At 37.5% G+C, this 15,351-nt stretch overlaps 1 protein-coding gene across 1 annotated transcript; it reads right to left on the bottom strand.

Annotated features, from left to right (window-relative positions):
* Nucleotides 1–533: 533 nt before the first annotated feature.
* On the bottom strand, nucleotides 534–14,413 carry MSI1 (Transducin/WD40 repeat-like superfamily protein). Its single transcript, XM_088944570.1, has 6 exons — nucleotides 13,792–14,413; nucleotides 9,172–9,498; nucleotides 8,069–8,221; nucleotides 6,987–7,111; nucleotides 6,720–6,815; nucleotides 534–1,040 (listed from the first exon to the last, which is right to left on the bottom strand). Exons 1-6 carry the CDS (start codon nucleotides 14,134–14,136, stop codon nucleotides 812–814), a joined length of 1,275 nt encoding a protein of 424 aa, XP_088800696.1. The 5' UTR covers nucleotides 14,137–14,413; the 3' UTR covers nucleotides 534–811.
* Nucleotides 14,414–15,351: the final 938 nt, after the last annotated feature.

Below are 15,351 nucleotides of genomic sequence, written 5' to 3'. Positions count from 1 at the left end.
CTAATTCTTTGGGTTTTAGCGCAGGAAAACTAGGGTTTATATGGTCGATTTCATTACTACGTGAAAAAGCATCCCTGGAATTATTAATTAAGATGAACTTCTACAGATCTGCACCCCACAACGTCCCACAGCACATCCCCACCGTGTATTTCAAATATTCTCGATGATAGATCAAAATTAATGATATCATTATCAGGAAATGTTCCCAATACAAGACGAGAATGTGCTGTGGGATGTGGGGAGCCCTATTGTGGGGTGCAGATGTGAACACAAGGTTCAAAGTATCCACATGTATCGGATCATGCCGATGACTTCCCGATACGCTCCTCTAGGGGTTATAGGTCAAACCATGGTTCAGAGGGTAGCTGGGCCTTAAACCGACCCCTCTGAACCGGTTTTGAAAAAGAAAATAAATAGAACTTAAAAAAGGGTATCGACAATGCAGTAATGTACTCATAGGGTATGGAGGTGTAGCACCCCACTGATGCCACAATCACTTTCTCCTTACACAAAAGCCAAGGGAAATCAGATTCTTTTCAGGGGTTCAAGCTCACTCTCTCCAACTACTATAATGTGAGTGGTGCAAGGCTACAAAGGAGGCTTAGTATCAACTCTAAAACTACATTGGAAACAAATACATAAATAAGAAACTAAATTCTGCAGAGAAGGCAGCATATGCTGAGGTAGGTATACCATACTACAGATGAATTCTCTAGTCACAATATCTAAAACAGAACAATTAGAGTTTTACATCTTCACTGTCAACTCTATTTCTTTGTTGGCAGGCCCCAAGGAACTGAGAGATGAAAGACTAGGAAGCCTTGGCAGATTCCTCACCTGGTAGATCATCTTCATCATGATAGATGTTCTCTGCCATCTGCCAGATTTGAAGAATGTTATCTTCGGCAACGCTTGCAATAACCCAATCTTCACAGGGATTCCACGAGAAATCTGATATTTTGCTTGTGTGCCCTCCATGAATGAAGAGTAGCTCCGGGGGACCATCTTCTGCATCCTCTGGGGTCTGCTCTTCATCAATCCTGTGAAACATATCAGTCACATATGTTAATCATTATTTTATTTAATTTTTCAACAAAAAAAATATCTATTTATTTTTTGTCAAAAAACTGGGACAGCATGTACAAGCTATCTAATATTTATTTTTCACAAGGCACACCAGGCGAGTGCCTTTCGAAAATATTGTCTGGGACCGAGGCAAGGCACATACCCTAAAATGTGTCTTGCCTGTACGCCTAGGCACGGCTTTTAAATCACTAGCTATGGCAGGGCTTCTGAAAGCCATAAAGCTTGAAAAGATCTTTTATGGTTTGATAAGATGTTCTTTGAAAGCCAGAGCTCAAAAGAGCCCAAAACAGGAAGCTTCAAGCGAAACTTTAAACTTTCTTCCGATCTTTAGCTCTAAGCTTCCATGATCCATCCTATAATCATTGTTTTAAAGAATCCCAAAAATGAAAACACTTTTTCCATTGGGTGGTGGATCAGTGGTTCAACTGTCAAATGTTAAATGGGTCAACCTGCAACATACTAAATTAAATAATAAAAAATAGATAAAATTGCATGAAAATACAAAAACTAATAAGAAGACTCATTGTATTAAACAAAAATAAGTGTGATGAATGAGAATTACTGTTATTATTGGTGTAAATAACTTGAAACATACAAAATAAAATTGAAAATGAGAATCAATGTCTAACCAGTGTCCCACAGGCTGGGTCAAATGGTTCAGTGGTTCAACCGCATCTTGAAAACATTGCTAGAACTCATGAATCTTTTGTACTTCTTTGAATTAGTCACAACTCACACAAAAATGATAGGTTTTATCTGGATATAAAAAATACAAAAATAAATGTTTCAATTTTTAATTCAACGTCAAACAATTTTTGTCATTGGGTTAATGAATTAAAATTTCAGAAAAGAGAAATACAAGAAAAAAACTTTCAATTATCTTTTGAAGTTTTTTCTTCTGTATCAAAATAATCGTAAAACAATAAATACTATAGATTACAACATAAATTTACACATGTAGCTAAGATAGGTTTTATCAAGTCGACATTTTTAAGAACCAAACAACCTAAAATCATTTTGGTTACTGATTCCATTTTTATGATTTGGCCATCTGGTCTGGTCCACGTCTGATAACATTGATCAAACATGTTATTTTTTGGCAACCAGAACACTTTTTGGTCATTTACCGTTGTTGTAAGGTGAAAAGAATGTATTTGGAGAAAATGTTACCAAATGATCTTTTGAAGCCCAAGGGATCTTTTGAACTTTTATGCTTTGAAAGATTTATTTCCGAAAGCCCAACTGAATGCCACCTTCACGTGCATGAAAGACCACCTACAACACTTGTAAGAAGTAATCTCTTACAAGTTGAAGGGGCTAGATTGGCTAGGGGCAGATCGAAAGGACACAGGTTGAAGTAATAAGAAATGATTTAAGCACTCAAAATATAACAATGGATATGGCACTAAACAGAATGGAATGACAAACACGATTCATGTAACCGATCGCATAGGGAGAAGGTTCAGATTATGATGATATTCTAATGGTAAGAAAATGGTGGAACAGGCTTGATCCTCATGTTTGAAGTTACTCAATGTGCCATCAGCTTTAACTAATATGTTTTGTCATAGTTTGAGTTTTCCATGAAAAAGTTAGAGCTTTCAGATTAGAATTATAATATTTTTTTGGTAGAGAGATGAGAAATAATAATCTATGATGGGCCTCATGGTCTTTATGTAGGTTGTTTTGTACTTTGCCCACTAGAAGAAGACATGAAACTGGAGTTGGTCATCAGAAAGTCAACAATAACCAATATTAACCGGATAGAAGCTGATCTCATACAAAACTCTAAACCATATTCTTTGGGGCTGTTTTAGAAAACTTGTTTGGTGATTCTCCTTCCAGCTCTTTGACTTGATGGGGAACCATGGTCCCCTGGTGATATCTTTGCTAGCTAGCCTGTTCTCCAGAGGAAAAAAAGCAACAATCTTTTAGAGATGTATACCTTTGGCAGTCTGTTGGGAGTTATCTTGAGAAAGAAATAACAGGATCTTCAAAGGAAAGGCAAGAAGCAAGGTGAAGATTTGTTTGAGGATATGTTTCAAGCTTATGGAATGGACTTTGACACCAGTGTTTTAAAAGCGCAAGGGGCAATTTGTGCCCGAGGCGCAAGGTCCAAGGCAAGGCACACGCCATTTTCAAGCAAGGCACAAGAATACAAAAAAAAAGCCAAAAAAATCAAAATAAAGTGAGAAATTTCAAAAATGCAAAAAAAAATATATTAAACATAATATCAATAAAAAATATATAAACTTAAATTTTAAAATAAATGTTTTAAAACCTGTTATCTAAAATTAAAATACACAAACATAATATGTAAAGCATATTCAAATGAAAATTTAAACATAAAATCAAACATAAACATTTTCAAACATGTAAAACCTTTTTTCCTTGATTGCATTACTTCAAATAGCTAATGTGATGTAAAACAGTATTGCGTTCCTGATTCTACAAGCCACCTTTGTACCAAGCCCCTCGAGGTAAGCCCAAACAAGTCCATGTTAAGGTCTTAAATTCTTAATTCTCACACAAAAAAATAATGATTTTATAATTTTAATTGTCTTTTAAGAAGATATTTTATTAGGATGAATGAATGAACAACATTAGTAAATAGGGGGTTCTTGCCTTCTTAGAGCTTCAGTGAGCAAGCGATGCAACCAAAAAAAGCATAAAAATTTAAAAATCAAAAAGGCGTAAAAATTTAAAAAGGCACATGCCTTAGATGAGGCGCAAGGCGCATCAGGCACACGCGTAGGTGCACCAGGCATGCGCCTTTTGAAAGTGTTGCGTCTAGGACCTAGGCGAGGTGCATACCCTAAAATGCACCTTGCCTGTGCGCCTAGGTGCACCTCAAGCACACATTTTAAATCACTACTTGACATTACCATAATTTAAGTGACCAAAGAGTCATTTGGGGCAGGGTTTTGGCCTATTTTAGAGTTTGAAAATATTGGGGATGGTAGTTAAAATATTTGTAATTTTTTCAGTTTTGTTTTGATAATTAACAGAAGCTTTAAATAATAATAAGTAAATAAGATACAAGAGGAAGGAGGGGTAAAATCCCTTAACCATCCCTAAAAGTAATTTTTTTTGTTTCAGTTTATGTTCTTTTTCCTTTCATGGGTGGTGGTTGATTACTCATCACCTTACCTGATTGTAATCTTCTTAATTTTATTTTAATGGAATTGCCTTTTTTATTTATTACAAAAAAAACACCTGAAGCACCAACCAGATACACAAACAAATAACCAAATGAAGCACCAAAAAATATATTCTAATAAATCACTAAAACGAAAAACCAAGCCACCAACCAGATGCTCCAACAGATCAAACTTAGCCATCAGAAAGCCAACCATATGCATAATACAGGCCAGATCTGGTACCTAAAATGTTAGGACTGGAAACCCAACCAATCCTAGGAATTTAATATATAATATATATAATATTTTATAGTATATCCACATATATATACATATTAATAAATTAATAATATGCATAATAAAAGTTTGTATGTAATTTTCATTAATTTTGAATGCAAATTAAATTTAAATTTCTAGTTTTTTAGAAAAAAAATAGTTCTATTATCTTATGCAGGCATACCCAGATGCCAGTCCAGCCTGGCCCAGGCTGGGCCAGGCAACTCAAAATGCTTTTAATACCCTATAAATACCTGGCCCCGCCCATAGTCATCTCTTTCTTATCATCCCTATTTCTATTCATTTTGACTGTAGGCATAGTGTTGTTTTTGTATGCTTTGATAATCTTTTTGGGACTCTGATTTTGGGAGAACTAGAGTTTAAGTGAGCATAAGATGTGAACTCTAAGAAGGATTTTGGAGATTGTGGAGAAAGTTTCGGGAGTTGAAAGTTAACCTAGCCAAATGTAGCTTGGTGGAAAACCAAATGGCAAGGATTGGAGTCTGTGGCTATGCTAGGGTGTGAAATCGAGATTAATACTTGTGACTTGCTACAGAAAAGGAGACCCCATTACTGCATATCTCCATATTGCTGTTTCTTTGCAAAGCAATTGGGATTGGTTCCTTGCATTATTTGATTGCAGGTGGATTCTCCTGTTGACTTGGTGAGCTTCTTTGCTCCCACTTTGTGTGGCTGAAGAAGAATATTTTATAGATGCAAATATGAAGTTAGGCCAGGTTCAGGTTGGTCAAGGCCTCAACCCTAACCCAACCCAAAGTTAAGTTGGGTACATGGGTTCATACTTTTCAACCCTAACCCCAACCCAGAATCCAACCCAACCCAACCCCACTTTTTCAGGCTGGGTTCAGGTTGGGACGTTGGGTTCGGGCTAACCTGGCCCATGCTGTTGACTGTTCATGCTTGTGAGAAGTATGGTGTTTTCTTCACTTACTGAAATGCATTTTGTTATTTATCAAAAAAAGTAAGTAATGGGATTCCAACCCATAAGTTCATAACCACTGGCCATTGGATCTCTGACCAATAGCTCACTAAGAGCTGTACAGAAATCACACATTAAATTAGTTACCCATATTTTGTATGGATTATACCTATAACTTTAGCAAACTTATGTCAAAGGTCAGGATTGTATCCAGTCTACACCTCCCAAGACCCCAGATAGCTAGGACCAACATTGGGGAATGGCCTTTTGGCCTATAACCTTGATTTATCCTTTTTTTGAAAAGTAATAATTAAATTCATAAAGAAAAAGAAAGAATACAATGAAAAAGGTGGCCTATAACCTTGATTTATCTTATGCCTCAAGGTGAACACCTCATCTCCCAGAAACCAACCATCTGCCTTTAGCCTTAGATTGTTTCTTATTTGAACTTCAAGCAGTAAAACAAAAGAAGACTAGAATACCCTCCACTCGCTGCATATAAACTTATGAAGGCCTTCATTTCTTTAGAGAAGTTAATGAAGTATTGTGTTCTGCTACTTACTGTCAGAATGATTCTAACAACTGGGATGCTGATGCCTGAATGTTTTGGACATGAGGCCAAAAGAAACTGCTAGAGCTGACTCCAGTAAAATATATCCCTCATTTTTCTTCTGTTCGTATCAGGGGCTTCACGATACACCCCTACAGGGGATGTTTCGGGGTTTAACCCAGTTCAGGGGGTAGACAGACCTTAAACCATTCGGGGTTGTACAAAGGACCTTTTACTTTAATACAATCATACTTCACCTTTTCTCAAAAAAACAAAAAGGCCTTAAACCGACCCCTCTGAACCAGGTTTAAAAAAACTACAAAAATATATAAGAGAAATGAGCTTCGATACAGGTCAATACGGCCCTGCCGACGTATCGATATTTTGAACTTTGGAATAGGCCCAAGTTCATGGGCTTTAACTTCAATTACGGGTGTCATGGATGTGGACCTACAATAATGGGCATAAAGGCCTAATACCAAGCCTGGGCGTTGTTTTCAGCCCATTTGTTCTTTCCTTCATTGAGACTGCTTGTGCATATTCTTTAGATTCATTGATTTGCTCTTGGTTTATTAGGGTGTTGTATAATTTTGGCTGCATGGGTAGTGATGAGGTTATTCTCTTTTTTTTTTTTTTTGAGAAAAGTTAGCTTACCATCAAAAATAAAAACATAAAGTAGTACAGGTCTCCAGATAACAATAGTATTGGTATTAGCTCAAGGAAGTACCTGCTCAGATCCCACACCATAAGCCTTCTGCCAAGACAGCATGAAGCCAATATAGTCTCATTCTTTGGATTCCATCCAACTTGGAAAACCTCCTCCCTGTTTTTCATAATAACAAAGTAATACCATGACATGTTCAGTTAAAGCTTTGCCACTTCCACTTTTCAGAAGTCAAAAACTGAAGTAAAAATTGCAGAGATCCACAAGAAAACAGAAACAATGTCAAACAAAAAAAAAGAAAGAAGCATCACATGTCAAGGGGATGCTTACTTGTGACAATCAAATGTGTGCAGTGCTGTATTGATCTTGCGGAGGTCAAATAGCTTAACAGTTTTATCAGTCGAACCCGTTGCAACAACCCACTCATTAAAAGGATTGAATGCTAAGCAATTAACCTATTACATAAATACACAACATGGAGAGTACATCAACAAGGTGCATGCTTGCATATACAATACATAACTCAAATTCTGAAAATGAAGCTAAGAGAACATGTAAAATCATATAAAAGGAATTAAGTTGTCAATCCTAATAGAGATGAATATAACAAAGAAAGACATGCAACAGGAAGATGGATAACCAAGCACATTCAGCATCCAGCTTCTGTTCTGAAAATTGGACTGAATCATGAGTACAAACAGTAGCAAATATTGAATGAAATAATCAAATCATAGTCCAAAGCCTCTATCTGGATAAATAAAGAATGCAAATAACCTTCACAAAGAAAGGCCACTGATTCCAGGAAAAAATCTTGGGTTATGAAATAGCCCATACAGTGAAGAATCAAAACTGGTTTTAGCAAACCATGAGGTATTTCACAAAGGATACCAATGTCACAGCCTCACTGTTAAGTTAGTAAAATATCGGGTAAAACAAAGCTATTCAACACAAGAACGTATATTCAATGGTATCACCACTCATATATGTAGGAACAAGGATATATAGATTTTTTTAGTGGTTGGCTTCCGAATTTATAAGCATAAACATATAAACTTCCTGTTTTTCGATAATATATAAAAGAAAGAACATCAATCTTCTAGAGAAGCGAGAATTGGTGAATGAGCACCACAACATGTCCTAAACACACAGACTCCACTGCAATGAGCTAGAATGTTTCCTGACAAAATACAATTGAAAATGTAAAAGCAATAAGCTATGATCATGCAGAATTTACCAACTTTGAGTTGTAACAAAAAGCTGGAATATGTTTGGTAATCCAATAAACAGTAAATTCAATAGCAATGCTAAAAATTAAATACCAATAAATTCAGTAGCAAAGCATAAAAATTAAATAAAAAATTTACATTAAATGTAGTGTTTCTAGGAGGAATCTGTGGATCATGAGAACTTACCTCACCTTGATGAGCAACAACAGACTGGATTGGCTTGTTGCTTGATGGTGAACGTAAATCCCAAATAAGAAGATAGTGATCATCTCCAACTGAACCAAACAAATATTCATGCCTCAGATGCCATGCAACATCTTCCACAACACCTTCATGGACCTATTTTGACAAGAATTCCAGAGTAAGCCCATTAGCTACAACTCAAACAACTTGGCAATATTAGATATTAATCAATTTCTTTTTTATCAATAAGATACTTATCAAATTTCTTTCCTTGATCTGCTAAACTACTGCTGTTTTCATATTAAATAGTTCTGGAATTGCAATCAGTAAATAGTTTTTAATGATTGCTCAATACAAAAACAGTAAAGTGTTTTCTTTTTTCTTCTTTTCTTGTTGAGAAGGAGGGGAAGGGAGCAAACAACTAAGACTGTGCTATGGTCCTAAAAGTTAAAGGGCTTGGCCTGATACACTCCAACAGTCTTATGGCTTCCGGCATATTGGTCAAGCATGTAACAAATGATATCAGAGCCTAACACCACATCTCAAGTTCAAATCACGAAGAGGGCTACCTGGTTGAAGGGCTATTTAGAGCATAGTGAAAACAGTCACGGAAAGGGCTACCTTCCACTAGAGTGAGAGCTGCCCAAAGTGAAGCTGTCAAGATAGCTGCAGAAGAGTGGTGGTGGTATGTTACAGTCCTAATTGTTAAAAGGCTTGGCTTGACCGTATTTCTACAGTATTAAGGCTTTTAGCATATTGGTTAAGCACATATCACATTGCATGGTACATTGAGCATATCACCACTTAATAGGGTCCTCAATCTAAACAAAAGATTTTTCTACATAAATTGCATTTGGATTTTCAGCATCATTCCATGGAACAGGTAATATAATGAGGAGATGTAGGAGACCGTGACACCTTCCAAACATTTCTTCCATTATTAATTAATTACTTGAATAACTTATGAAGTAACACATTAAGCAAATTTGAGCCATCAGAATACCAAACTTTTCTTTATGGGTGTGCAGTAACTTCAGACCAGACAATAACAAATTCATAAATGCATACAAGTAGAAGATAAATAGACATATAGAAAGAGTTCCAACCTTGAAAATTTGCTGAGCCTCAATAGCCTTGTTCTTAGGAGTTGCATTAATGTCCCACAAGCATATCTGAGCATCATCAGAGCCGCTCAAAAGATGGCCCTGCTTGAACAGACTCCAAGACAAACCATATCCTTCGGTGTTGTGGCCCCTCAATCTCAAGTCAGGATTGCACGCACCATCTAAAGGGGGTTTAGATGGGTGTTTGCTATAATCAAAAACATAGACCTCTGCACTAACTGTCTTTGTTGCAATAATAAATGGGTTTTGAGGCATATAACGAGCACGGTTCACCTCTCCATCATGATTTATTTGCTGGATTATTTGTACCTGCAAATTGCAATTTGAAACAATGACCAAGACCCTCAACTGCATATTCATAACATCAATGAGCCTTCCTAATGGAACTCAACCCCACAATCAAGATGTATTTGAAAGCAAGCCCATCTGCATATGAACAGTGAAGGAAACATTCCAAGACTAAACATATAGGTAGCAAATCCTTATAGATTAAAAGGTGATCAAATAAGAAATAAAGAAGGGCACCCCAGTGAACTAAACTCCAGCCATTAACAGTCTGGAGAGGGAAAGATGTACATAGCCTTACCCCTACACATACAGGGAGGCTATTTCCAAGATTTGAACCCTGGTCACCCAAGGTCACAATGGAGCAACCCAACCATTGCACCAAGGCCCACCTCAAAAGCTGAACAAATCATCAACTGTATTTGAAAAAAAAAAAAAACATTTTAAGAACATATTTTCTGATCAGCTTGCATTCTCTCACAACTCAACTAAGTCTTGCCCTAACTATAGAAAAGGTCATTTCCCAATGTCGGTGCCAGGCATCTGGGGCCTTGGGAGGGGTAGACTGGGTACAGTCCTAACCTTTGGCATTTCTTCACACAAAGTGGCCTCCCCCATACTCGAACCCTTGTCCCAAGCCCAACTATATGGTTCATAAATGCATAAAAGTTTCCAGAACAGTTCAACTAGTGTAAAACTTGGTGACAAATAACAGGGCTTGGTCTGTAATGCCATATTTGACACTCTTTACATTTTTTTCTTTTAATTTTTTTAAAGAGCAGCTAGGATGCAAATGATCATGGGCCAGGCCGGGCTAGATTTTGACACTGCATTAACAATCTTTAGGATTGTCCAGGCCTGATAATATAATCTTCCCAGGCCCAGCCCCAGGCCAGGCTGGGCTACTAGGCTTTCCCACATTAATTAAAAAAAATTATGGTTTTTATAAATGAAAAGTGTAATTTAATTTTATAATCAACATTACTGAAAAAAATATGTATACAAAATTCTTATCCATATATTAATATATTATGTCATAAATACATATATATGTGCCATATATATACCATATATGCATAACTTCCGAGCCGGGCTGAACTGGGCAGGGTCATAAATGATCATCCCTAACTTAGAAGTTATATCTTACATTTTCTAGCTTCGGCATCTTCTTACCTCATAAAAGGTGCTACAAGTTATAGTATTGTTAGCAAAATATTAACAAAGAAACAGAATATCCTTATTAAAATTTCTGCGATAACCCAGTCCTTTAAAATCCCTATCAGTGAACGCCCAAGAGCTAAGCGTTCCTTTGATCTAGTAGCATGGTCTATTAATCCAAATTCACCTTCTTGATGATCTGAACATTCCTTACCCTCAAAATACACCAAAAAACAGCCATTGAAATCAGACCCCATAGGATTTCACCTCTCCTTCTCAAGCCTTTAAAAAACCAGCTTTCAAGGAAGGAGATGATAGATCATAGATAATGGGAAAAAAACAATACAACCAAAAAAAAAAACTCCAGAACTACACTGCACACCTTATTTATAAACTTTTTTAACCCTAAAATTTACTCCTGGCAGAGGGGTGGCCACTGTTGAATTCTATTAATCAAGCAAAATTGAAATAAAACAACCTCGGAGAGAGGGACGTAGAATCCTTACCTCTCTAGAAAAAATCTATAAATGAGATGCTCCAGTTCATAAATATACAAATAAAAGTCTGAAGGACCTCAAAAAAGAAAATCAGCAGGTTCTCAAAAATGGAAAAGGGAGACCATTTGCACAAGTGCACTCACGAGAGCTTTGAATGTACTCCAGTCTCCCATACTAGATTCATAATTTCCCTTACAGGTTGTCTAAGGGTCCAGATTCCCAAACTGTTCATTTGCAGCCAACCTATAACCAACTTGGATTCCCATAAAGTCATTGTTCCCATTTCAAATACAACCACTACTGCCACTCAATCTGGGGTTCCCTCTAGAAGCCCCATCAACATTCACCATAACTTGGCCACGTAAAGGAGGAACCCTTCTAACCAATTTCATTTTCTCCAGCTTTTTCCTCCTAGGTTCGATACCTGGCGCCAGCAAATGATTCCCTTCCATTTTATTAGCATCACCAGAAAAAGTATAGGGAAATCAACCTATTTAATTCAGAAAAGCACTTCATGAAAAATGGCCAATGAGCTTCTAAACTTACCTTCCATCCATCTCCTATTTCTCCCCCTCCAGACTCCAGATCTTCCAGATGATAGAACAAAGGAGACAACCCACTGTAACATGCTCAAATCTCCTACCCACAAACTCTTCCCACGTCCATACCAACAGGACACTACAGGCACGCATTGGGAATATTTTGCTTGTCATTCATATTTCATAGGGAGATGTTCCAATACACATTGGTAGTGTCTTGTGGGTATGAATATGGGAACAATTTGTACGTAGATCTGGAGTGAATTGTAACATCCTAATGGTTATGTCGCCATTCAACCGCTACTTGCCACCTTCTCAACATTTGGAGACTGATTTGTTAGGGATCTCTATAATGTTGAAAGATTAACTAGAAAACCAACAAATTTTCTTAGCTAGCACACTATATAAGAATAAGTGTTGGGAGTCTTCAATGGATGAATACTTGAATAAATAACTGACTATAACCTCTTCCCTTCCCAGTTTGACACCCCTAATTAGACCATGCAATCCGCTGCTCTAGAGATGAAGTAAGGACATCAACAATTAAGGTGAACACGAAAGGGGATAAAGGGTCACCTTGTCTGAGGTGACACCCCTGAATTGGACCCATTCACAAGGATTGAATAGTGGCACGACTGCAAGCACCTCTTGATCCATTTTTCCACTTCGCCCTAACACTATACTTTTCCAAAACAACCTCCAAAAACAACTAGTCCACTGGATCATGAGCTTTTCTGGTTTTTCCCAGGTCCAACTTACAAGCACAACCATTTCCTCCTAATTTCCTCAAACCTTGGAGGCACTCATTGGTGATAGAATTTAATTTGTCGTTTGTGTCCCATGAATAGAAGCTCCTTGGTATTATGAGGTTATGGATGAAAGAACCTCCTTTAGTCATAGGAAAAGCACATTAGTGACCACTTTATAAAGATTATTTTTGGGGTAATAGGCATCAATTTTTTAGGATAAGGGCCATAGAAGTTACATTCGCATGGATGATCCTCCTATCAAAAAATCCATTAAGCATCTCTAATGGATTATTCTTAATATTCTCTAAAAAATCTCAAAGAAACCCATAGGGGAGCAATCCAGCCTAGTGATTTAGCCCTATCCATATAGAATGTAGCTTTATTCAATTTTCCTCCCATTCCCATATCCAGCCCGAAGAAATCCCTTTGTACTTTCTCAATTTTTTCAGCAATGGCTGCTGGAAATTTTAATAAAGAAAGGCAACAAGTAGGTAGGTTTGCCAGTACAGTCTTCATTAATGTTGTTTTTCCTCTAAGGCTGAGTTTGGAAGGAGTACAAATGCAAATATGTAGAGTGCAAAACCTTATATTTAGTATTATTTTGTATGTATTTACACTGTACATATTTGCATTTGTACTCTTTCCAAACTGAGCCCAAGTGACAAGTATCTACATTACCACCTCACCAACCTTTTTAACAAATCTCTCCAAAATTAGGTTGCCTCAATGTCACTGACGCTTCTGCTCCTAAAGGCAATCCAAAATACATAAAAGGGAATTCTCTAATCAGGCATTCTAAGACAACAACACACTCTTTCAGAATTTCACCCCTTATGCCCCCAACTCCAATCATTACAATCTTAGCTAAGTTGACTTTCAGCCCCAGCAGCAAACTCCTTAAAATGGTCCTTAGATTTAATACTTTCTCAACCAATGCAATGATGCATCTAGAAAAAACAAGAGTGTCGGTTTGCATATTGAAGATGTGAAATAGTTAGCCCATTGATACCTGCTTGAAAGCCACTAATACCCTTTTTAGCAAAATACTTAGTATATCTACCACTAAGGCAAATGATAAAGGGGGAAACGGATCCCTTTCCCCTAACCCTCTTGACGAATGGAATAACTCCATACAAACCCCATTCTACATGGTCATATCCAGGGCCTCCTGGTGATCCAGCCTAAGTGGTTTTGGTTTAGGGAAACGAAAAGTAAGGACAACCAGGGCCCCTGAAAAAGGGTGCTTTGGTTTATAAAAACCAAAGATGCAGCTAAAAGAGATGGCATAACATTATTGAATTCTTCAAGCACCGAAAGGAACCGACAGGCTTAGAATGCAAGAACAATAAACCACATCAGAGGATAATCAATTACCTTCCCATTAGCACATCCAAAGCCCCCGATCTCCCCGCGTTCGTCTTCGTACTGTCGGGCATCGTTCTCGGCATCCTCCAAGGGAAGCTGGACCTGAGCCAGCATCAAGTAGTTGGGCTCGTTCTCCGAAGTGTGAGTCCCCAAAATCATCTTTTGCACTGAGTAGTCCTTCCCTGGCGGCTCCTCCCGATCAGGGAGCCATTGTACTGTGAGAGAAGGCCATTCTAGAGCGTGTGTTATGACCAGATCGTATAGAAATGGGGTGTTCTTCTTCCATATCTTGTATTCCTCGTTGATTAATCGTTCCTCCATCTCTCCCCTGAATTCCTCCTCGTCCTTGGCCATTCTTCTTTGTTCTTCTCTCGAGTCTCTCCTTCCTTCTTCTCTCTCTATTTTTCTTTTTTGAAAATTAGCAAGAGAGAAAAAAGAAACGCTGGAGTGTGGGGAGTATGACGGAGAGGAATGGGAGGGAAAATAGTGCGAGCGGGAAAGGGAGGAGTGGTGATAGAGGGACCGAAAAGGGTTTTGAGGAGGATTTTGATGTTAGGATGTCCTCTCAAAAAAAAATGTTTCAATGCCCTTCCAACGTCATCTCACACCGCATATCTCACCATAATAATGAGACCCATCATAAAACAACCCACCACCTATAAGAATTATGGTGTGAGATCATATTGGAAGGGTGTTGTCGTGTTGAAATTGAGACCGGATCTGCTACTCACGCCTGGCGCATACGCACATCCTATCATGCATTGGGAACATCTCTCATACTTATTATTCATGTATTCATGGGAGATGTTCCCAATGCATGATGGATGTGCCTATGAGGCGCCCATTTGTGAGGAGTAGATCCCGTAGTATATGTTTGGTTCTGTTTACTTTTAGTGATGAAATGTTTATTGACGGTGCCACATAGGCACCCGGTCAATAAATGCGTTATTAATTGCAGTTGTGTGTATCGAAAATTGTAAAAGCAAACTTCAGTTTTTGTATGTATTTCCTGTCTCAAAAAGCTTAATTTTAGAGTTTCCTAAAATAGGTAGGCTTTTATTGGCATTTTGCTAATGTGGTGCCTAATGGCGCCTGTGTCATAAACGTCTTCATTAATTGTTTTTCTCGGTTTAATAGTCATACAAGTACAAAACGTTTACTTAATAAATGTAAAGGAAACCAAACACCCTCTTAGAAACGTATTTTTTGGCAGGTGATTTGGACTCTTGCCAAACCCCCCCCTAAGTGCATATAACTATGAAGCAAGTCCCGATCACCTGTCAACAAAATATGTCCCAACCCTCTACCAACATAATCTCACACCACAGATCCCATACATGGTGGGTCACATTTTCATAGTGAGATGTGCTGTGTTAGATCAAGATCATGTTTGGGAGTGCTTAAAAATAAGTGTTTATTTGGGCCATTAAGCACTTATTGGTATTTGGGAAATAAGCCAGAAATAAGTGTTATTTTGAAAATAAAGGGCTTATTTTTTAAGTCCAAATTTCTAACTTTTTTAAGTGCTTATACAATAAGCACTTATTAAAATTTTTCTTCCAAAATTAT

Source organism: Nelumbo lutea, chromosome 5 (assembly GCF_056320005.1).
Source record: "Nelumbo lutea isolate HS-2025 chromosome 5, American lotus-T2T, whole genome shotgun sequence".
NCBI classification, from domain to species: Eukaryota; Viridiplantae; Streptophyta; class Magnoliopsida; order Proteales; family Nelumbonaceae; genus Nelumbo; species Nelumbo lutea.
This window is presented reverse-complemented; position numbering and strand designations above follow the sequence as displayed.

What these genes read in the sequence shown, in the direction of transcription:
- MSI1 (XM_088944570.1), bottom strand. Translation starts at nt 14,136, where the DNA reads ATGGCCAAGGACGAGGAGGAATTCAGGGGAGAGATGGAGGAACGATTA. An exon ending in CACACATTTGATTGTCACAA is followed by an intron (nt 6,816 to 6,986) that starts GTAAGCATCCCC and finishes TATGAAAAACAG; the next exon opens with GGAGGAGGTTTTCCAAGTTG. An exon ending in ATGGTGTGGGATCTGAGCAG is followed by an intron (nt 1,041 to 6,719) that starts GTACTTCCTTGA and finishes TATGTTTCACAG; the next exon opens with GATTGATGAAGAGCAGACCC.